General features: G+C 48.3%; 1 protein-coding gene across 1 annotated transcript; it reads left to right on the forward strand.

Moving 5' to 3' along the window:
• Positions 1-1,296: 1,296 nt before the first annotated feature.
• On the forward strand, positions 1,297-20,123 carry LOC112107317. The gene is made up of 10 exons (XM_024200968.2): positions 1,297-1,485; positions 5,296-5,393; positions 6,044-6,197; positions 6,894-7,069; positions 8,245-8,322; positions 10,203-10,312; positions 11,214-11,473; positions 12,776-14,779; positions 17,918-18,044; positions 19,748-20,123. The coding sequence occupies exons 2-10, from the start codon at positions 5,388-5,390 to the stop codon at positions 19,884-19,886; spliced, it is 3,054 nt and encodes a 1,017-aa protein (XP_024056736.1). The 5' UTR covers positions 1,297-1,485; positions 5,296-5,387; the 3' UTR covers positions 19,887-20,123.
• Positions 20,124-21,675: the final 1,552 nt, after the last annotated feature.

A 21,675-nucleotide genomic window follows, 5' to 3' on the forward strand; every position in this document is an offset into this window, starting at 1 on the left:
GAGAATGCACCTTTCTTTAGAAAATAACTGAGGTACAAACGGAAAAGGTGATTAAAATCAATGATTTAAATCAAAGCTTTTCACTTGGTGACTTAAATCATGATTTAAATGGTCTTGATTTAAATCTATCCACCCTGACCTCAAGCATTTAGAAATCACGAACGAGGCCTTGAAAATCATGAGATTTTTAGAATGATATAAATTTGGGGCATATGCCTTCTGGTGTTTGCGCCTTTAGATTCATATTTTGTAGCTTTTCTTCACACTCATGAGGACTAGAAACCTACTTAAAAATAAACAAATAAAGCTGAGAGATCTCATATGATCAAATGACTCCAGGAGCTGGAGCTTTAAGAAAAAACAACCACCACCACACGACACTAAAGAAAATCTCATGAATTGACAACACTGGTTCTGACTCGTCCTGACATAGTTACAGTCTTCGTTACTAGATATAGGCCCCAATTCTTCAACTGGCTCTATGCAGGTAAAAAGAACAGGAGTACTTGTGGCACCTTAGAGACTAACAAATTTATTAGAGCATAAGCTTTCGTGGGCTACAGCCCATTTCTTCGGATGCACACGAAAGCTTATGCTCTAATAAATTTGTTAGTCTCTAAGGTGCCACAAGTACTCCTGTTCTTTTTGCGGATACAGACTAACACGGCTGCTACTCTGAAACCTGTCTATGCAGGTAGAATGCCCCACATGTGGTCTATCCTATTTTGCTTTTAAATTCTCATCTGATGCTTATTATTTGGTTCCACTTTTTTATCTTTTGAAAGAACATCTACACGTGCACGATTGTATGATAAAACTTGATAAAAAAATAAACGGAAACGGCTCTTTTTAACCCAAACCACTCGCTGTTACTTTTGCAACACAGACACCCCAGTATTGTACTCCTGCCTGAGAGCAAATCGGATCAGAGACAAAAAAGGTGAAGCTGTCAGGCCTATAAACCAGGAGCAATCCGGCAGGGAAGCTGACCGTGCAGAGAGTGAAACAGAAAATGGATTTTACAACACCCCCCCCCGCGTGAATGATGTAAAGGTGGGAGCTGAAACAAAGGCAGCAGTTCTCTGTCACGTGGGATGTTTAAGCTGATGGCATCTCGCTAAAGAAAGCAAAAGACTTGGTGCCCCGGGGAGCCGGGGATGAGCAGCGTTGGGGGCCCCAGCCCCGAAGGGGGCTGGCCGGGGCTGGTGCAGCTGTGGAACGATTGAAACAGCGCGGTCACGTGAGTCCGTTCAAATCGCAACACGCCGGGCAGCGCCTATCCGAGCCGAGCCTGGGCCCGCCGGCGGCCGCGCCGCAAAGGGACCGGCGCCCTCTGTTTTACATTGACAGACCGAACCCCTCCCGCTGCATTCCCCGGGTTCCCTTGGGCGGGACGTCCCGAGCCTCCCGTGGGTGAAAGCCCCGCGCAGGGCCCCCGGGGCTGGGCTGAAGATGTAGGCGCGGCGCGGCGCTGCACGCGAGCGGGTAAGTGAGGGGTGTTAAGTGGGGAGTCCCCCCTGAGTGCCCGGGGCCGGCAGGGCTGCAGCCGGCGGAGATCTGGCGACACAGGCAAAGAAACCCCTTCGCAGCCCCCCTACGCGCTCGGGCTCGGAGAGCGACTGAAACCCTGAGAGCAGTGGGTCTCAGACTTTTGTACGGGTGAGCCCTTCCACATAGCAAGCCTCTGAGTGTGACCCCCCCTTATAAACTAAAACTATTTTTTTATATATTTAACACCATTATAAATGCTGGATGCAAAGCGGGGTTTGGGGTGGAGGCTGACAGCTCGCGCCCCCCCCCCCCATGACCCCCAGTTTGAAAGCCCCTGCCTTGAGCAATCTCCGCTCCGGCTAGTTCCCCTTTGTCCGGGGGTCTGCAGGGTTGCAATGTAAAGATGTTTCAGAGTAGCAGCCGTGTTAGTTTGTAGCCGCAAAAAGGAGGAGGAGTACACCTCTACCCCAATATAGCGCTGTCCTCGGGAGCCAAAAAATCTTACCGCGCTTTATAGGTGAAACCGCGTTATATCGAACTTGTTTTGATCCGCTGGAGTGCGCAGCCCCGCAACCCCCCCCTCCCCCGGAGCACTGCTTTACCGCGTTATATCCGAATTCGTGTTATATCGGGTTGCGTTATATCTGGGTAGACGTGTACTTGTGGCACCTTGTAGACTAACACATTTATTTGAGCATAAGCTTTCGTGGGCATCCGATGAAGTGGGTTTTAGCCCACGAAAGTTTATGCTCAAATAAATGTGTTAGTCTCTAAGGCTTGGTCTACACTTACCCCCCAAGTCGAAGTAAGGTACGCAAATTCAGCTACGTGAATAACGTAGCTGAATTCGACATACCTTACTTAGAACTTACCGCGGTTCAGACGCGGTCCACACGCGGCAGGCAGGCTCCCCCGTCGACTCCGCGGTACTCCTCTCGTTGAGCTGGAGTACCGCAGTCGACGGCGAGCACTTCCTGGTTCGATTTATCGCGTCCAGACCAGACGCGTTAAATCGAACTCGGAACTTCGATCCCCAGCCGCCGAACTAGCGCGGCAGTGTAGACCAGCCCTAAGGTGCCACAAGTACTCCTGTTCTTTTAACGTAAAGAGAAACACAGTGTGAAGCAAAGCATTTGAAAGTCAGCAGCGCCTGCTGTGCTGGATTGCTGGGGGGAGAAGGGGGTGTCTGTGAAACTCTCTGGTGTTGTCGTCCCCCCCATGCCCCCTTTGTAAATTGCAAACATCCAAAGCTGGGGGAGGGGTCCAGAGTCCTCCTGAGGGAAGCTCCCGGCAGGTTAAAGGTTGGAGAGATCTTGATAGGACTGGAAGGGACCTCGAGAGGTCAGCTAGGCCAGTCCGCTGCACTCGTGGCAGGACTGAACATTATCTAAGTCAGGGGAGGGCAAACTATGGCCCACGGGCCGGATGTGGCTCGTCAGGATGGGATTTCCAGCCCCGTGGCGCAGGGGGGCTAAGGCAGGCTCCCTGCCTGCCCTGGCCCCGCGCTTCTCCCAGCAGCAGACGGCACCACGTCCCTGCAGCCTCTGGGAGAGGAGGGGGGGCCAGAGGGCTCCGCATGCTGCCCTCGTCTGCAGGCACTGCCCCGTGCAGCTCCCATTGGCCGGGAACGAGGAACCGCAGCTAATGGGAGCTTCGGGTTTGGTACCCGCAGGTGAGGGCAGCGTGTGACAGAGCCGCCTGTCCCACCCCCAGGAGCCACTGCCAGACATGCTGGCCACTTCCGGGAACGGCATGGGGCCAGGGCAGGCAGGGAGCCTGCCTTAGCCCCCCTGCGTGCCACTGCTACCCCGGAGCCGCTCGAGCTAAGCGGTGCTGGGCTGGAGCCTGCACCCCAACCCCTCCTGCACCCCTGACCCTTACCCCCTGCCCTGAGTCCCCTAGCCCCTTGCCCTGAGCCCCCTCCTGCACCCAACCTCCTGCCCTGAGCCCCCTCTACACTCTGCACCCCTCCTGCACCCCAATCCCTTGCCCTGAGCCCCTCCCACACCCCGCACTCCCTCCCACACACCAACCCCCTGTCCATGCCCTACATACAATTTCCCCACCCGGATGTGGCCCTTGGGCCAAAAAGTTTGCCCACCCCTGAGCTAGACCATCCCATACCAGGTGTTTGTCTAACCTGCTCTTAAAAATCTCCAATGATGGAGATTCTACAACCTCTTTAGGCAATTTATTCCAGTGCATAACCACCCTGAAAGTCAGGAACCTCCCTTGCTGCAATTTAAGCCCCTTGCTTCTTGTCCTATCCTCAGAGGTTAAAAAGAACAATTCTTCTCCTCCTCCTTGTAACAGCCTTTCATGTACTTGAAAACTGTTACCATGTCCCCTCTCAGTCTTCTCTTTTCCAGACTAAACAAACCCAGTTTTTTCAATCTTCCCTCATAGGTCATGTTTTCTACACCTTTAATCATTGCTCTTCTCTGGACTTTCTCCAATTTCTCCACATCTTTCTTGAAATGTGGCGCCCAGAACTGGACACAATACTCCAGTTGAGGCCTAATCAGCGCAGAGTAGAGCGGAAGAATTACTTCTTGTCTCTTGCTTACAACGCTCCTGCTAATACATCCCAGAACGATGTTCGCTCTTTTTGCAACAGCGTTACACTGTTGACTCATAGTGGAGCACAAGCTAAATATGACCCCCAGATCCTTTTCCGCAGTATGCTTTCCTAGGCAGTCATTTCCTGTTTTGTATAGATTCAGAGGTCTTGATTCTAGATAATCATCTAGCACTTACATAGATCAAGATCTCTCCAAAATATGTATATTTTGGGGCTTCTAACTCCATTTTTGTGCCTCTGTCTTGGGCTCCCATTATGCTCCAGAATTAACTGCGGCAGGGTTAGCACAATTCAAGGACCCAGTTTAAACACAGCCGCCAACTCTGGAAACCTCTCCATGTGACCAGTCCCCAGCCCGGTCCCACTGACATCACAGCTGGTTGTAGGATCAGACCTGTAGTTTGCGCCCCTGCAGACTGTAAAGTGGAACTCAGTCTTAACCGAGTTTCCTGATGCAGCTGATTCTGACAGCAGAGATGGGTGGCTAGGCACCGATCCTGTGAGTAGATGTAAACGTGGGGACCCTGGTACCAGAACAGAGCCCCACTGGGCTTGTGTGACCTGGGGAAATGAGTGGTCACTTTACCTTGAATGGTTCCTTACAATATGTGCTATCTACTTATGCTAAACAATCTGCCCACCTTGCATTTAGCGGTGACATTCGGAGTACGGGCTTGTCTACACTTACATTTTATAGCGCTCTAACTTGCTGGCCCAGGGGTTTGAAAAATCACCCCCCTGAGTTCAGCAAGTTTGAGCGCTTTAAAGCGCTAGTGTGGACAGGCTCAGAGTGCTGGGAGCCACCTCCCAGCGCTCGGAGCTATTCCCCTTGTGGAGGTGGATTACCAGGAGCGCTGGGAGAGCTCGCACATGACCACACTCACACTTCAAAGCGCTGCCAGGGGAGCGTTCCCACGGCAGCACTTTGAAGTTTCTAGTGTAGATGTAGCCTACACCGTTCCCAGACCTGAAGAAGAGCTCCGTAGCTGGAAAGCTTGTCTCTTTCACTAACAGAAATTGATCCAATAAAAGATATTACCTCACCCACCTTGTCTCTCTGGCATGAAATGTGTTAGTTAACATGTTTGAAAGCATCTCCCATTTTTCTAGCCGATTGGTTTAAATGGGACTCTGAGAAGGTCCTGAGCGGGTTTGCCTCTGGGATGGTTTGTTTGTTTTTATATATATATATGTAGTTTAGTGATCGCCAGTTTCTTCCATAGAGTTCTGCCCTGGTGTTGGGGCTGCTACTGGCTGGGAGGCTGGAACGGCTCTGCTAGAAACCTCTGCAAGTTCCACTGGGAAAACTGAGTCCATGCAGGTTAGTGCACTTTGTGGTGGTTTTTTGGGGAGAGGGATCCCCTGATCTCACATGGTGAATGGAAATCAGCATGATCCCTTTCAGTGCAATGGGAGGTACCAGGTGGCTCATTTACTGTGGGGCAGGCAGGGCAGGTTGGGGGCCCTGGCCCACCATCACCCCAACAAACTAGGTTTTGTAAACATTCCAGATCATCAAGATGAATGGGTGGAGGGAAACCTGGACTTTGCTGTTTGATGCGGAGAAAGTGATTTGCAAGGCTGGGTTGATGGAGACGGAGTGCATATTGAGGCTCTCTGCAATTGACTCCCCTGGAAATCTGTCTTTATAGGACAGGAAAACTCCATCAAGATCCACACACGAAGACTGGATTTTGTATTACACCTGCAGCGATTTTGGTGTCCATTCTCACTGTCTGGGAAAGGCAACATTAATTATAGGATATGGGGATGTGTAGGCTGTAGAGAAAAAGAGCTGATCTGGTGTTTTTGGCTCAGAACTGTTTGCGTGGGAGGGGATAAAGATGGAGAAGCATTTCCCCTTTGGGGCGAGTTTCCCTACAACTGCAGCCTTTATTTTCTGAAAATATACAAGCAGTAACTCAATTCGCTCTCTTGCGCTCTCTCTCTCTCTCTCTCTCTCTCTCTTAGGGCTCTTCAACCATGGCGTCTCAGGAGGCGGTGGATACATCTTTTTTCTCCCTAAGTGGTGTTAGAGAACGGATGAGGGAGAAGAAAAATGGTGCTTTAAAGACTGCAAAGCTGAATGCTTCCCTTGTATCAAAAATCAAAACAAAAATAATAAGTGAGTGTCTGTTGTTGTATTATGAAAGCACTTCAGGGCTCATATCAAGATCAGGGTCCCACTGTGCTAGGTGCTGTACATGCAAGTAGTAAGAGAGAGTCCTTGCCCCAAGAACTTAGTCTAAATCTGGAAGAAAGTATTACCCCCATTTTATAGTTGGGGAAACTGAGGGACATAGAGGCTAAGTGACTTGCTCAAGATCACTGAGGAAGTCTGTGGCGGAGCTGGGAATTGAACTCAGATGCCCCAGCTCCTAGTCCAGTGGCTTGACCACAATTGAAGAAGGCTAGGTTGGATTAAAAAAAACTCCCAGGTTTAGAGGGGAAGTGAAGGCAGCTGTAAAAAATAAAATTAACAAATGGAATGAAGGGGAAGTTGATAGTAATGAGTATAAATCAGAAATTAGGAATTGTAGAAGGGACTCCAAGGGGGACACAAAGAGAACTCGATAGCCCTCAGAGTTAAGGACAATAAGGAGGAGGGTTTTTTTTTGTTTTTTTTTAATATATGAGGAACAAAAAGAATCTTAACCATGGTATTGGTCCATTACAAGATGGAAATGGTAGAATTATCAGTAATAATGCAGACCCATGCTGTGATTCATGCAGGCAGCGGGGCCTTGGCTGGTGTAGATTTATTCTGGTAGCAGGAATAGGAGAGATTTAATGTGATATCTTACTTTTATTTTGCCTGTAGACAACTCTTCCATAGTTAAGGTCTCCTTAAAACGCAATAATAAAGCTCTGGCACTGGCCCTCAGCGCCGAGAAGGCAACTAGCCAGAGGCTCGTCTTCGAGAAGATGTTACTGCAGAAAGAAGTGGAGCAATGTCACTTCCAGAACGCGACGCTTCGGCAGAGACTATATTTTCTGGTACCGTGCTAACGCTTGAACTTTGTGGTTGTGGGGCAGTCCCAATCTGTGCCACCACCTCCGTAGAGCCTAGCCAGGAAGAAAAAGAATGTAACTTAATTTTTGCCATCAAAACATTTCAGAATTTACTAAGCTTTTTTTTTTTTTTTTAATCTTTTTAAAAAAACAATCCAAACATAGTATTGAACCTGGGTCCCATTCTCCCTAGCAGCTGTGCAGGGAGACAGTTGCAACTCCGCCCTCTTGTGACGTAGACTAAGCCTACCTGTGTGTCTGAACTGAGATACAACCCTGAACAGAGCAGAGTGGTGACCCGGTACAGGCACAGTGAGATGGGGTTAGGTCATGTCTATACTGCAAGTGCAAACTGTGTTGACAGTGTTGTAACTGCGTCCTGGATATGGTGGTTTAATAGTTCAGGTGGGCCCTTCATTGTCTTCAGTAGTCCCCAGTCGAGATGCTATCTCAAGGGAAGATACTAGGTTCCTGAGGGCTTGTCTATACAGGGAAATTGCCAGGGGATAATAATTCTGGTATAGCTGTGCTGGCCAATTTCCCCATGTAGTCACGACATGCAAACTGTCCAGGCTTTCCAGGCGGCTAAGCTCTACTCAGTGCTTGCACCATGCCATCACCTTGGTATCCGCGCCCCTTCCAGCAGTGCAGCATTTCCCAAATCTTCAGCGCAACCAAACCCATTCCCTCCCCCCACCTCTTCCATCCCACCGTATATTATCAAAGGCCTACCCATAATATGAGCATTTTAATTAAACGATGATACTCCTCCCTCTCTTTTTCTCATATGCTCTGAGCAGTGAAATGGCGAAGTGTTGCTATTTAAACTATAATCTGTTGGCACCCTCTGAAAATAATGGGGCTGTTTACCCCTCTCAGAGCTGTTGTTCCGGGCAGCCCAGGCTCCCTGCAAACTCAGGCATGCTTTGCTGCGTCGGTTTGCAATTGGATCGCATTTTATAGCTTTTCATTGTAACCAAAGTAGCCTGAGACTTATTACTGGTGTGTAATTGCTGGGAGCTTTAGTGTCTCATAGCATGCCCTTGTTCCCCCATCGGGCTGAGCGGCACTGCTCTCTGCTCCCAATATTAGCTCCTCTTCAGCTGTGTCTAGAGAAATTTTAAATTCCTGTCTTGTAAAACATGACTTTTCTGATACAGAATAAAACCCTCAAACAACTGGAAGCATTTCTGAATGGTAACCTGCTGACGGCCATTAAGATGAGCAGACCTTCCGAGGTAGGCGGCGGGGCTCCGAGTACTCGTGTGTGTTTGGGAAGGAGTGAAATATCTGTGGCTCCTGTCCAAGGACTGCTCCTCATGGCGTCGTTTGGAAACGTTACCTGCTTACTCCACACAGTACCTTCGTTTTAGCTATATGTTAATGTCAGTGACCAAATTAAAGGGCCAGGTTGCAGGCAGTAGCTCCTGTTGGCCTTGAGGTAGATTTTTTTTTTCCTTCGGATGAATTAGCTCAGCTGAACTCGTTTAACTCTATTTGAAATTGCCAATTAACACCAATGTGGGCACAGCCCAATACCTCTAGCTCAATTTTAGCAGATGAGTTACAGCCCGAAGGTCTCTGAGAGTACGTCTACACTTACTTCCTGGTTCGGCGGCAGGCAATCGATCTTCTGAGATCGATTTATCGCGTCTTGTCTAGACATGATAAATCGATCCCGGATCGATCCCGGAAGTGCTCGTCGTCGACGCTGGTACTCCAGCTCGGCGAGAGGAGTACGCGGCATCGACGGGGGAGCCTGCCTGCCGCGTCTGGACCCGCGGTAAGTTCGGACTAAGGTACTTCGAATTCAGCTACGTTATTAACGCAGCTGAATTTGCGTACCTTAGTTCGAAGTGGGGGGTTAGTGTGGACCAGGCCTGAGGCCTGGTCTACACCTAAAAATTAGATTGACCTAGCTACATTATTCAGGGCTGTGAAACATGTCATGCCCTGTGTGATGTAGTTAGGTCGACCTAACCCCCCATTGTAGACCCAACTAGGTTGATGGATTAACTCCTTTCGCTGATGTAGGAGGTGTCTAGGCTACAACTGCAGCACCATAGTTATGCTGCTGTTGTGTAGACGTACCCTGAGCTAAGACCTTGTCTAAACGTACAAATTGGATCTCTACCGGCATAGTTAAAGTGGTCCAAGCTCCTCTAGCGTGGATGCAGTTATACCTGCATAGCCTATTCCCATGCAGAAAGGGGAGTAAGCTACATTAGTATAAGGTGCCTTTATACTGGTATAACTGTGTCCACACTAGCTTGTTGTAGTTTCACTATGTCGGCAAAATATCACACACACCCCCTAAACGACGTAGTTACACTGGTGCAAAATCTGTATGTAGACCAAGCCCATGTATATATCTAACACCTTTCCAGGTTTGGCACCCTGGGGGAAGGCTGGCCATACTCTACCCAGGCTTCAAGCTCTGCCAAGAATCCCAGAGGGGCTGGTTGTTTGCTAAAGAAATCTACCTCTTTACAGAAGGGACCATCTTTTGGTCTGTGTTTGTAGAGTGCCTAGCACAGTGGGGTCCTGGTTCATGACTGGGGCTCCAAGGTTCTATGGTAATACAAATAGTTATGGCACTATTTCCCAGGTGGAAATTTGAAATGCCATCATTAGGTTTCAGAGTCGACACCCCACTGAGTTGAACAGGAATGATTCACAGACCCCTTGGAGCTGCTACAGACTCAGTGAGATCATATTGCGTCTCTTCATACTGGGAAGATAAACTTCCCAGTTATAAGGGCTAGAGACTTTCTCACCTGAGAGAGGCTAGTGCAGCCTCCCAGCACTGTCTCATTCCTGGCTTGTTCTGTTTTACTTTTGGAGGGGGCAATTTTGTATGAGGGTCTTTAAAACAATTTTTATATATAATATATATATAAAATATAATAAAAATCCCAGTATTACCATTTTCAATGGCCAAATGCTCAAAAGGATCTATGTACTATATAAAGTGCCAGTGTGTAATTTCCAACGGGTTGGCATCCAAAAAAATCCCTTCCATAAAACCAAGATCAGAACTTGTGCCGTTCCTACACGGTACAGTGTGTTCGTGTATTACAGAAACCTTAACAGACCATGCCATTTTCCCACACTCTAGTACCGTTCAGGTTCTCTGCTGTTATCTGAGGGACAGAACAACACCATCGTTGAGGGCAGCTGGACTGATGATCTCACAGATGCACATCTTGGGGTCTCTCCACTTGCTAGGTAAGCCTGAAAATGTTCAAACGAGGCTAAGATCATGTGTGTAACTTTAAACATGTCAGTTCAATAGGGCTGTCCATGGGCTTCACGTTATATACGTTTCAGTGCTTTGCTTGATTGGGACCTAGGTTTGTAAAGCTCCATGTATCTCTGCAGTGCTATATTATTAATCATAATAATGCCTATTTCTTGTGTGGTGCTTTTCATCAGTAGGTCTCCAAAGCCCTCTTACAACGGTCAGTATCATTATCCCCATTTTACATATGGGGAAACTGAGGCACAGGGTGAGTAAGTGACTTGCCCAAGGTCACCCTGCAGGCCAGTGGCAGAGCTGAGAATAGAGTCCAGGTCTCCTGAGTCCCAGTTTAGTGCTGTCTCCACTAACCCCCTCTGCCTCTCTCTGCTTAAGAGTAAATGCTTAGCCGTAACCCACGCATGGCTACAATTTAGGTGCCTGTTTTGGGAAATGCCGTTGCAAATGTGATCTGTTCTTAAAGCAGTATATCTGAAAATCCGTTTCTTCCTTGTCATGTCCCAAGTTCAGGTCCTGGTATAGCCCCAGCACGCTATCGTTCAAACCTGTGTCCTGGATGGCCCTGCTTCCATCTCCCTTCAGATTTTGTTTCCTCCCACAGAGGCTGTGCCCCAAGAGACACATGCTTTCCCACCTATGTGAAATGACTGCTCAGCAGGGATCAAATCTGGCCACGCTGGCACACGTTCCTCTTTGCTTCGGCACTGTAACCATTCAGGAAAGCGCTTCGGCACATCCTTACCGTGACGGACATGCTGAAGTGCTGTCCCAAGTCGGGGTGGCTTTTGGTGCTGTCCTGAAGCAAGGCCTGGAGACGTGTGATCTGCTCCGTTACCGCTTTTCCTTTGATCACCTCTCTTTGCGCTGCAGAATGACAGCGATGCCGATGAGGATCCCGGTGTGTGAAGTAGATGATGGGGAGAGACGCCGAGGCGGTAGCTCCGCGGGCATGCAGACGTTCCCGCTAGGGCTCCAGACATCTGTTCCAGAGCAGCCGGGTAAAAGCACAACCACCACCTCATCTCGGCTCGTTGAGGAGCCGTTAGCAAGCCGGGAGAAAAACGGGCAGAGGTCGAGCAAAGGAGCTGAACTGGAACCTGCCTTTCTTGACTCTCATCTGATTTTTGGAGGTAAATTCCATCTTTGTCTGTTCTCCTAGGACAACTGTTGGTGTGCTTCAGTGCAGTACAGACTGAACAGATGTGCATTTAACTCGTCCGCGTGGACGCTGTGGCTGTATTGGTGTCGTGGGAATACTAATGATATTGCTGGAACAAAGCTGGGGCTGCCTAGGGCACCGTGGTGGTTGCTGTGCTACAAACCAGGAACACCCCTGAACATCATGGCTACGGTAGAGACTGAGCTCTCCTAGGACTTTCAGTAGCAATTGCTACAGTGTGGAAGTGCTTAGAGAGAGAAGTATGGGCCCATACTTTGGGATCCAACCATTTTGTGCCAAAGACTCCCACGACACGCAGATAAGCCGTTCTGATTCTAGTTCACGTACATTCCAGCCAGTTTATGCCCATACAAACCACGAGAACTTTGCCTGGCGCTGAAGAGTTGAATCTCTCTCGTCGATGTTGTTCATGGTTTCGTCTTACTGATGTGTTATTTTTAAATGCTTCTGATTGGGTGACATGCGCTTTGTTACCATTCAAGGGTCTTGTTCTACCATAGGCTGGACCAACTGTGTACGGCAGTGACACACAAAGGGTACGGCTGCCCTGCAGTCGAGAGGCGCAGCTACACCGTGTGAGATGGACACGCGGTAGCTTTGCTCAAACTAGCACTCTCAAACTAGCAGTGATGCCGCAGCGGCGTGGGTAGTGGCCTGGGCTAGTTCCCCGAGTACATACCCAGGGCCCGGGCAGGATTGTACTTGGGTGGGTAGTGTGTCAGGTCTGAGTGCAGTGTAGACATATCCTTAGTTAACACGTGTAGCAATATTTTCCAGCAACTGACCTTTCGCCTGATGGCTGAATTGCCTTGGATAATGAATCCTGGTTCCCTCTTCCCCCCTTCCCTCCCCCCCCCCCGGTATGTGTGTACAGCGCCTAGCACAGTGGGGTCCTGCTCCATGCACTACTACAATATAAATAATAAAATTTTCTGATTTGGATTTTGAACCTCCCGAAATACCCGGCGTGTTGGGGTCTGGGATTGTGCTTTGGACCATTCTCCTGTTTTGAGGAGAGCTAAATAAGCATCTCTGCAGCACAGACAATTTGTTGATTCTCCACTAGAAAAGCACAACCTTGTCTCATGAAAGAGATGCCACCGTCTGTCCTGTGGGGTCCATGGTAATGTGAGAGTCACAGATAAGAGTTGATGAGATTTTCTGGTGCTGCAGAAGGTGATTTGTTGTCTGCCACGTTGACTTTAGGATGATATGTAGATTTATATATATATATTTTTTTTTTTCATTGTAGAATCCTCGTCATGTACCCCACAAAGTTCTGAACATTTCCCAGTATCTACGCTGGCTAATAATCTTCCTCTGCCTCAGTGTGAGAAGATTACAAGACCATGTAGTGATAGTGTGGTACACCTGCATGGACACATAACTGAAAGGAAGAAACGTGTCACTGTCTTTATGACGAGCACTCCATCTTCTGCCGTGGACGTACCCCTAGATATCAGCTCAAATCGTGCGTCGAACTGGAGCGTTGGTGGGGACAGCTGTGCCAGGAAAACAAGCATGCCGGTCAAATTGAACTCTCTCAATCTCTTGGATTTGCCTTCGGAGCCCGATAGCGATCCTAAACCAGAATCCCCAGATAAAGGGCTTCCCCGTGACCTGCTGCAGCCTGAAGAGACTCTGTGCGATGCTGAAGTGGATCATAACTTCAGCCGAGTCGCTGAGTTTATTACATTAGAAGCCAAAAGTCAAAGTAATGGCCAAGCCAAAGCCGCTGAAACTACAGTTGTCAAAAAGGTCAGCAAAGGCAAAAAGAAAAGAGATGCACTTAAAATTCAGCCTAAAAGTAGTTCGGACGTACTTCGTGAAGAAGAGAGCCCCCCGAGTTCTAAAAAGGTATCCAAGGCGAAAGGTTTGAGCGGGAGCAAATCGGAAGCACACAAGCCCGCGTGGCAGACTCCCGGGGATGCTTTGGAAGAGGTGCCATTACAGACGAGCAGCGGCTGTGCTGCGGGACAGAGTGATAAAGCCAAAGATGGCAGAAGAACGCAGGTGTTGAATGTAGGGCAGTCAAAGAAGGTAGAAAAAAAGGTCTTGTTAGCGCAAGAAATAAATCGAGAGTCTTTTGCTGAGAGACTGAGTAGTATGGAGAGCCAGTTCCAAAGTCCACACTCTGCCTCGTTAAGTCATAAAGCTCCATTAAGCCGTGGTGCTCCTCAAAGTCCCCCGCGCTTGGAAAAACAGGGCTCCGGCATACCAGCTTTGCAGCAGGATTTGCTGGGTGCGAACGTGAAATGTACAAAACCAAAAGCAACCAGGAAGACCATTAGAATCAGCAAAGCAGATGACTGTAGTGAGGAGAATGTGCAAAGCAGTACCAAAATGCCAGAGGCCAAAGCAGGCAAAGCTGAATGCCAGGCTAAAAAAGCGCAGAAGAGCAAGAGAAAAACGAGCAAAGAGAGCAACTGCAACCCTCAGAGAAGTGAAGCAGAGACTTCGGGTCCATGTGCAGATGTGCAAAGTGTAGATAAAAGCAACGATAAGGATTCATCAAGTAATACTAAACCTAGCAGGAAAACGTACACTGTGTCTCCTTCCGATCTTACAGGGAGCTCAATTCCTGTCCTGCCAGGTTTAAAGAGGGGTGAAATCACCCGCTCTGAGCGTGTTCCTGAGAGCAAAACTAACAAGATCCAAAAGGCTCAGAGAACCTCAGCTGTTCAGAGCAATAACAAACAGAGTCACAGCCCCGTAGAGGTGCTGGACAGAGTCGCCAACAATACGAACGCCGTAAAGGAAGGGGCCGACTCCAGATCTAAGACTAAGAGAAAAACCTATGTTGTTGACCCTCCCGAGGCTCACCCTGAGAGCAGAGAGAGTTTTGCTTCTCAGACTAGAGGCGTAGCCGATTCTGCCTTCAGTCAGGCTGATCCAGTGGAACAGAATTTTCTGCCTGTTACCGTTTTCAAAACGGAGCCAGATTCCTACCCGGAGGCACTGATCAGTGAGCCAGGCGGGACGAATTCCACGGTGGGAAATCCAGGCCTTATTGATTTCTCCTCTGCAGCCCGTTCTGAAGCTTTGGCCTTCAACCCCTGCAGCAAAAGTCTCCCACGCTTGGAGCCCCCGACTGCTGCAGACCACAGAATTGCAGGAAAAGCCTCCGCTCTGCCAAAGAGCTCTGCGATCGTTAAAGAAAATTACATCGAGCAAACGTCGGGAGGCAGTTGTGGGCGGAAGAAAGCAAAGGCCAGTTCAAAAGACCCTTGCCAAAGCGCAGCGTCGCCAGGAAGTGGTAAGTGGCGGGGGTAGAGGGAGAGGAAAGGGATTGTTGTGAATGATTAGCATATTGACTGTATAAGGGAAAGGTGGAAGTGATTATATTGTAGTACAATAAATGCTCTGATCATTACTATTTAAAACACAGGTGATGTATGAAACTTGGGCATTTTTGTTGCCCTCCGCCATCTGAATGCTAACTGCAGAAAAAGAAAAATTCTACTAAGTTGGGGCCTGATTCAAAGCCTGTTGAATTCCTTGTGAGGCTTTCCATTCAGCCGGTTGTGAATCCGGCCACTAGCCCTTCCCGCGCCTCGATTTGGCTTCAGTGACTTGGGATTTCATTTATATTTTTGCAAGAATCTCTGGATGCTGTTTTGGTTGCGGGCAGGGAAAGGCTGAGGACCACTGCTACAGGGGTTTGTTCCTTTTGCCTCTGACGTTGTGCCTCTTCATCTAGACCAGTGGTTCCCAAACTTGTTCCGCCGCTTGTGCAGGGAAAGCCCCTGGCGGGCCGGGCCGGTTTGTTTACCTGCTGCGTCCGCAGGTTCGGCCGATCGTGGCTCCCAGTGGCTGCGGTTCGCTGCTCCAGGCCAAGGGGGGCTGCGGGAAGCGGCGGCCAGTTCGTCCCTCGGCCCGCGCCGCTTCCAGCAGCTCCCATTGGCCTGGAGCAGCGAACTGCGGCCACTGGGAGCCGCGATCGGCCGAACCTGCGGACGCAGCAGGTAAACAAACCGGCCCGGCCCGCCAGGGGCTTTCCCTGCACAAGCAGCAGAACAAGTTTGGGAACCACTGATCTAGACTGTCTGGCAAGATGTGGATCACTTGAGCAGCTTTTAGGTGGAGAACAAGATGAACGAGCCCTGCTCAGTGCCTGCGTTGTCTTTGCAAAGAGCTCGACAGAACTGGCTGGGAGATGTGCTCTTGTATGGTTTAAAGCTGGGTGGGAGGGTTCAGCTCCTTGCTGTTGCCTAAAGATGTTTTCACTGCAGGGTTAACACGAGTCACTCCTCTCAAGTTTGCCTCGTTTGAGTGAGAGCGGCCGCGCTGTCCGATAACATCTGAGCCCACACCTCACTGCACTCGCTCCTGTGTGGCGCTGACTTAGAGCGACCCGTTCCGTGGTTTGCAGACTGCAGTAAACTGAGCCGCTCAAGGAATTGTTTCCCAGGGACTTGTTGGAAAACTTGTCTGTGCTTTCTGGGCACAAGAGGGAGGAGTGTGGGATGGCTGCCGAGAACCAGCAGCTTTTGAGTCGTGCTAGCCTGTGTCCACACTGCAGAAGTGGTTGGGTTAGCAGCTGACGGGTTGCACTCGCTGGAGCGTTGGCCGGCCCACTCGAGTTAAAAGCACCAGCGCACTTGAGTTCAGGGTTTTTGTGTGTGGAGGGGTCTCAAGTTAGGGGCGTCGTTTGAGTTATAATTTGAGTTGGTTTTGCAGTGAAGACAAGACCCGAGAGAGAGACTAGAGATGGGATGTTTGAAGAGAACTCAGCATTGGCTAACTCCCCGCCTGTGGAAGTCAATCACAGTGGAGTTAAACCAGTGCTGAGCGCTTTTAGAACTCCCCCTCAATTGGGCTGAGATGTGAGCCCCTTCAACCTAATGGGCCCTCAGAAAAACCCACATTTTATCCAGGCCGCGGCTTCATCCTGAATGTTGGCCCTTTGCAGAGCAATCTGTGCTCATGGGAACGCCACTTGTTCTCCGTGCTTTGTTGGGAAAGCAGCAGAACGCCAGCTTTGCTGGAGAGACGTTTAAACGTTTCTCCAACCTGGGGGAAAATGCTCCAACAACTTACTGCACTGGCTTCCTGTTCTGACCCTAGTAGGGGTCTCCATGCTCTGGGTCGGTGGAACTATCGGGAGTTAATGGAAGCAAAGAGCAAAGTCGTGGTAATATGGGGTCTTTGTAGATTCTTCCAGAGTTAACCCAAGGGTTTAGCATTTCTGTGCCTCTCATAGAGTCGGTCTGAAGCTCATGTGCCCCTGTGAACACACACAGGATGGATCTAGCTGCTTAGACTCACGGGTACGCTCTGAGGCCTTTATGGCAAACACTGCACTGAGGGTGATTAAATGTTGCTACAGGGTTTTTCTTTCCATGTCTCATGCATTAAAATAAGAGAGGCATAATTTTGTATAGAAATACACACAAACTCCGAGCCAGAGGCTGCCGACATACTTACTTTATAAGGGATCCTGCATCTCCATTCATCTGGTTCATTCTGAAATGCTCCCGTTCCCCTCATCCAAACAACGTGAACTCCACGGGGGTAGATGGATCCTAGGGTTCAATTTAGCTCCCCATCAGCTTTCTCCCAGTCTCTTGCATTAGAGGGCGTAAGGCATCTGAAGAAAGGCAAAGTTTAATAGCCCCAATAGCTTAATGATGGCTAATGGGGCCACGTGCAGCCCTCACTCCACTTGTATAAGCTCCCACTGATGATCTGAGCAGGGCTGGGGGAGATGTGCACATGGATAGGAGTCAGTTATGGGAGGGGTTCTGTTACTACTGGTTACTCTGCAAAAAGCTGTGGGTGTGGTGGTTTTTTTTTTTTTTTTTTTTTTTTCCCCTGTAGCATTTCAAAATCAGGCTGGTTTGAAAAGCAGAGTGTACTTTGCAAGGGTGTTTACTTGTAACTGGAGGTCTGGAAATAGTATTACACTGATTTCCCCCTCCCATCCCCCAGGCTTGCTAATTTCCCTTGGGAAGGTTTTCAATAGATACTGCAGTTACATCCGGGTTCCATAGTTAGCTCTGGAATTCTCCCAGCTACGCAGCCTCGATCACACTTCCTTAGCTCTTACCCACCTGCTGTGTCTTTTAGATCGTCCCTGCCCCAAAGAACGTACTGTCAATAACTTTTTGTACGTACAATACAACCCTGCTGCTGACTGGGGCTTGCTGGCCCTACCGCAATGACAAATTACAATCATACACAATAAAAAAACTGGCTTTTGAACAGTAATCCTGGTTTTGGACCATAGGGGGTGGAGAAACATCCCAACCTCCCAAACAGTCTCCTGTGTTTGGGGGTGAAGGGAAAGGTGCCAGCTGCAACTTTCAGAGAACTCTAGCTGGACATTACTCATTCTTGTCAGGGAATCGGCAATATTTTGAATAAATCCTTTCAAACGTCCCTGTCTTTACAGAGAACAAAGTCCTGCAAGATCTGACCAATGCCAGCTTTCGGTCATCCATCAGTTCAGAAGAGTCTTCGGCACGTCCGACCAGACGGAGGCTGGACCCGGCTTGCTATGCAGAACCGAAACTCAATAGGTCAGTATTTCTAACCCCCCAGCGCCTCCCCTGCACACCTGTGTTCTTGTTGAAATGGGCTTCTCCTGTGTGCCGGCTGCCCCTACTGCTTGGCCTGCCCTCCCCAGTCAGGTGGCTAGACCTAGTCCCTTCCCTACCTTCATCCAAATCCTCCTAAAACAGCCTTTTGCCTACAAGAAGTGACGGGGGTACCAATAGAACAAAAACACTTGGCTCCATAAAATATGTATGTGCCTTAGGCCCTGGTCTGCCTAGACAGACCCTTACACCTGTTGTTGTCTCTCTGAAGTCAGTGGGAGCTTGCTGAGTTGAGAGTCTACCTGCGTGATCCCTTTGCAGGATCAGGCCCTTCCTGAGCCATTGTATGTTCTGTATCTGTTTGTGGCATCCACTTGTATCATGTTGAATTTAGACCACAATCCTGCCTTGGGATCAGTTAGCACAGATGCCTGCGTGGAGTCCTGTAGATTTACTGTCCAAGAGCTGATGTCTAGCACAACCCTTTGCTAGGTTTATTACTCACCATTATTGTTTAATTGCTGAAATTTAAATCGCAACCCTATACAAACCCATCCCTGTAAGTAAGAAATCTCTAAACTATAATAGTAAGTAGGTGGAGGGATAGTAGAAAATAAAATTCCGTTTCCTAGCTATACAAGGAATAGGAACAGAAAGCAACATTTGTACTTCACTGTATTCTGAGACATCCAAAGCAGTTTTGTATATGTATATTAAAGATATTACAACAAGTACCATTGATTCAGTCAAATTCTCATGACGGGTGCATTGTTTTTCCAGTAAGCAGAATATCTGAGTAGTTACAAAACAGTGGATGATTTCTCTAAAGATGCTCTAAAAACTCAGTGCATCAATCTCTCCAGCATAGGGGCATTTTCTCATTGCGAGGGTCTCTCTGTTTTGCATATTACCAGCTATCTTCAGGCCTTGTCTACACTTGAAAGCTGTACTGCTTTAACCATACCGGTATAGCCATAGACTTACCGCAGGAAGTGCCGGGCTTGAAACCCGGTGACCGAGCCATGCCCTAGCACCGGGGAAGCGGACAACCCTGCAAATGAAGCACCGAGGCATCTAATACTATCTAAGAACTAAAACAAGTCAAACTTACCTAACTACTAAAATTACAGCAACTAATTACACTAAAGACTGGATTAAAAACCACTAAGAGAAGGATTACGTGAGCAATGAGGGGGTCCAGGAAACGTCCCAGGTGGTAATAAGGAACTGAAGGGGAGCGGGGTCGGCAGGGCCCTTTATACCGGCACTATAAGCACGCGGAACCAGAGGGCTGGAGCCAACCCAACGGATACCACTAAGGGGGAAAATTCCGGCAACTGTGCTCAGGGCGTGCTCACGTCTATGTTGGAATGGACATTTGCAAGCACTGGAAGAAGACCCTTCCCTAGTGTGAACACATTTTATATCCGTATAAAGAACCTTTATACTAGTATGCCTGTTTTCCTTTTGGAGGAGGAATAAGCTTACACCAGTAAAAATCCAAGGTGACTTATACTGGTATAACTATTATGGTTTTAAAAAAAAAAAAATCATGCCTCTAATGGAAATAGTTATATGGGTAAAACTTGCAAGTTTAGAACAGGCCTAAGTTTGATTAGCACTTTAATTATTTGTATTAATAATAATAATAATATTAATAATATTTAACCCTTTTTATTCTGCAGCAAATTGAGGCGTGGTGACCCCTTTACAAACACACAGTTCCTGCATTCCCCTGTCTATAAAACCAAAAGGAAGAAAATGACAAAAGAAAAGGAAAAATCCAAGAGGATCAAACAGGAAGAAAAATGTCTTCATGAATGATCCACTGCAACAGACATAAATTGTCAGTTTTCAAAATGATTAGTAAATATTTTTATTTTTCTGTAGCTAAAAATTGTCAAATATAACCCAGCATCATGCCCTGAATCCTTTTGTCTCGTACTTTTGCTGGGACAGTTTGAACTCGCTAGAGAACTTAGAAGGGTGTTTTGCATAATGTATTTATTTTATTTTTATAGTGGAACGCTAAATAAAGACCGACCATTTTACCTTCTAAAATTCACATTCATGGTCTCATTTTTATAGCCGGGGCCAGATGAGACCGTGCCTTATGGCCCTTTGCACCAGCTAGGCATACACCTGGGTCTTCCAATTCTCTGCAACCTGCACTGGAGCCGTTCCAGGGTGGGGATGGGGCAATGGAGAAAGGTGATGGGACCTGGGGAGATGCGGACAGGTTGTTCGGATGCCCCTGCAGTTACACATCCCTGTAGGGGCTGTAGTTCGTGATGGGAGTAAGTTCTATTTAGATGGCCAACGAGCATTGGGCCAGATTTGGTCCAACTCCACAGCTTGTCAGTCTTGCTCTCTGGGAAGGTTTCCTGTACGTTTAGAATCCGGTGTTTTGTCATCAAATCACAGAAATGTAGGGCTGTAAGGGACCTCGAGAGGTCATCAAATCCAGCCCACTTGGAAGGAGTTCTGCACTTGTGCAATAATAACTAAAAGAACTATCCGGGTAAAGCACTGCAGCATCCCTTAAAGGCGATGAGTTTCCATTGACTTCCACGGGAGTTGGATCAGGCCTTTCATACATCCAATGTTGCTGTATGTCTGATATATATGGGGATTTTTTTTAACCATCAAACCCTTCCTTGTCCTTGAGTCCTCCTTGGGTAAGTCAATGCTCTGCTGCTTTATTGACTCAAACACTAGCTGGGAAACTCTCCCTGTCTTTAAGGCCTGGTCTACGCTGGGGAGGGATCGATCTAAGATATGCAACTTCAGCTACGAGAATAGCGTAGCTGAAGTCGATGTATCTTAGATTGACTTAGAATCACTTACTTCGCGTCCTCGCGGCGCGGGATTGACAGCCGCCGCTCCCCCGTCGACTCCGCTTCTGCCTCTCGCCGTGGTGGAGTTCCAGAGTTGACAGCAGAGCGATCGGGGATAGATTTATCACGTCTACACTAGACACGATAAATCGATCCCTGATAGATCGATCACTACCCTCCGATCTGGCGGGTAGTGTAGACGTACCCTAAGAATGGGGTGTTAAGAGCAGAGGAGTTAGCGCTAATATTAAACAACGTGGGTCTGAGTTAACTGCTTAGCAAAAAACCACACTGAAAACCAAAGGCCACCAGCTGTTTTTAGCAAGTCAGCAGACTAAACTGGGCCCAATTTGCCTCTTCCTTACACGGTTCCTTATCACGCTGAAGTCAGTGGAGTTACTCCAATGCAAACATGGGCCCAGTTCCTGCCTCTCTGACCCCAATATGTGCAACTGCGACCAACAAACTTTGTACTTGTTAGTCTTACATTTACACTCCACTGTCTGCTCTATAATGGACAGTCACAAACAACACTCCAGAAGGGAAGAAATAGCTTAAATATAAGGAAAAATAAGTTCAAATGGACTCTGTTAATAGTGCTTCAATGTCATTGCAACACTCACTACAGTCCCTGTGCAGCTCGAGGACTATGGGCTGAGTAGGATGTCAGCGTCTAGAAAAGCCAGTTCGCAGCTCTCCAGCAAAACTACCTCCCAGATTGAGGTCATGTGACTCCCTAAAATCTTTGAGCAGATCTGGGCAAAATACAGGACAAG

The sequence above is a fragment of the Terrapene carolina genome, unplaced genomic scaffold, assembly GCF_002925995.2.
Source record: "Terrapene carolina triunguis isolate 2854851 unplaced genomic scaffold, T_m_triunguis-2.0 Scaffold62, whole genome shotgun sequence".
In the NCBI taxonomy this organism is placed as follows: Eukaryota; Metazoa; Chordata; order Testudines; family Emydidae; genus Terrapene; species Terrapene triunguis.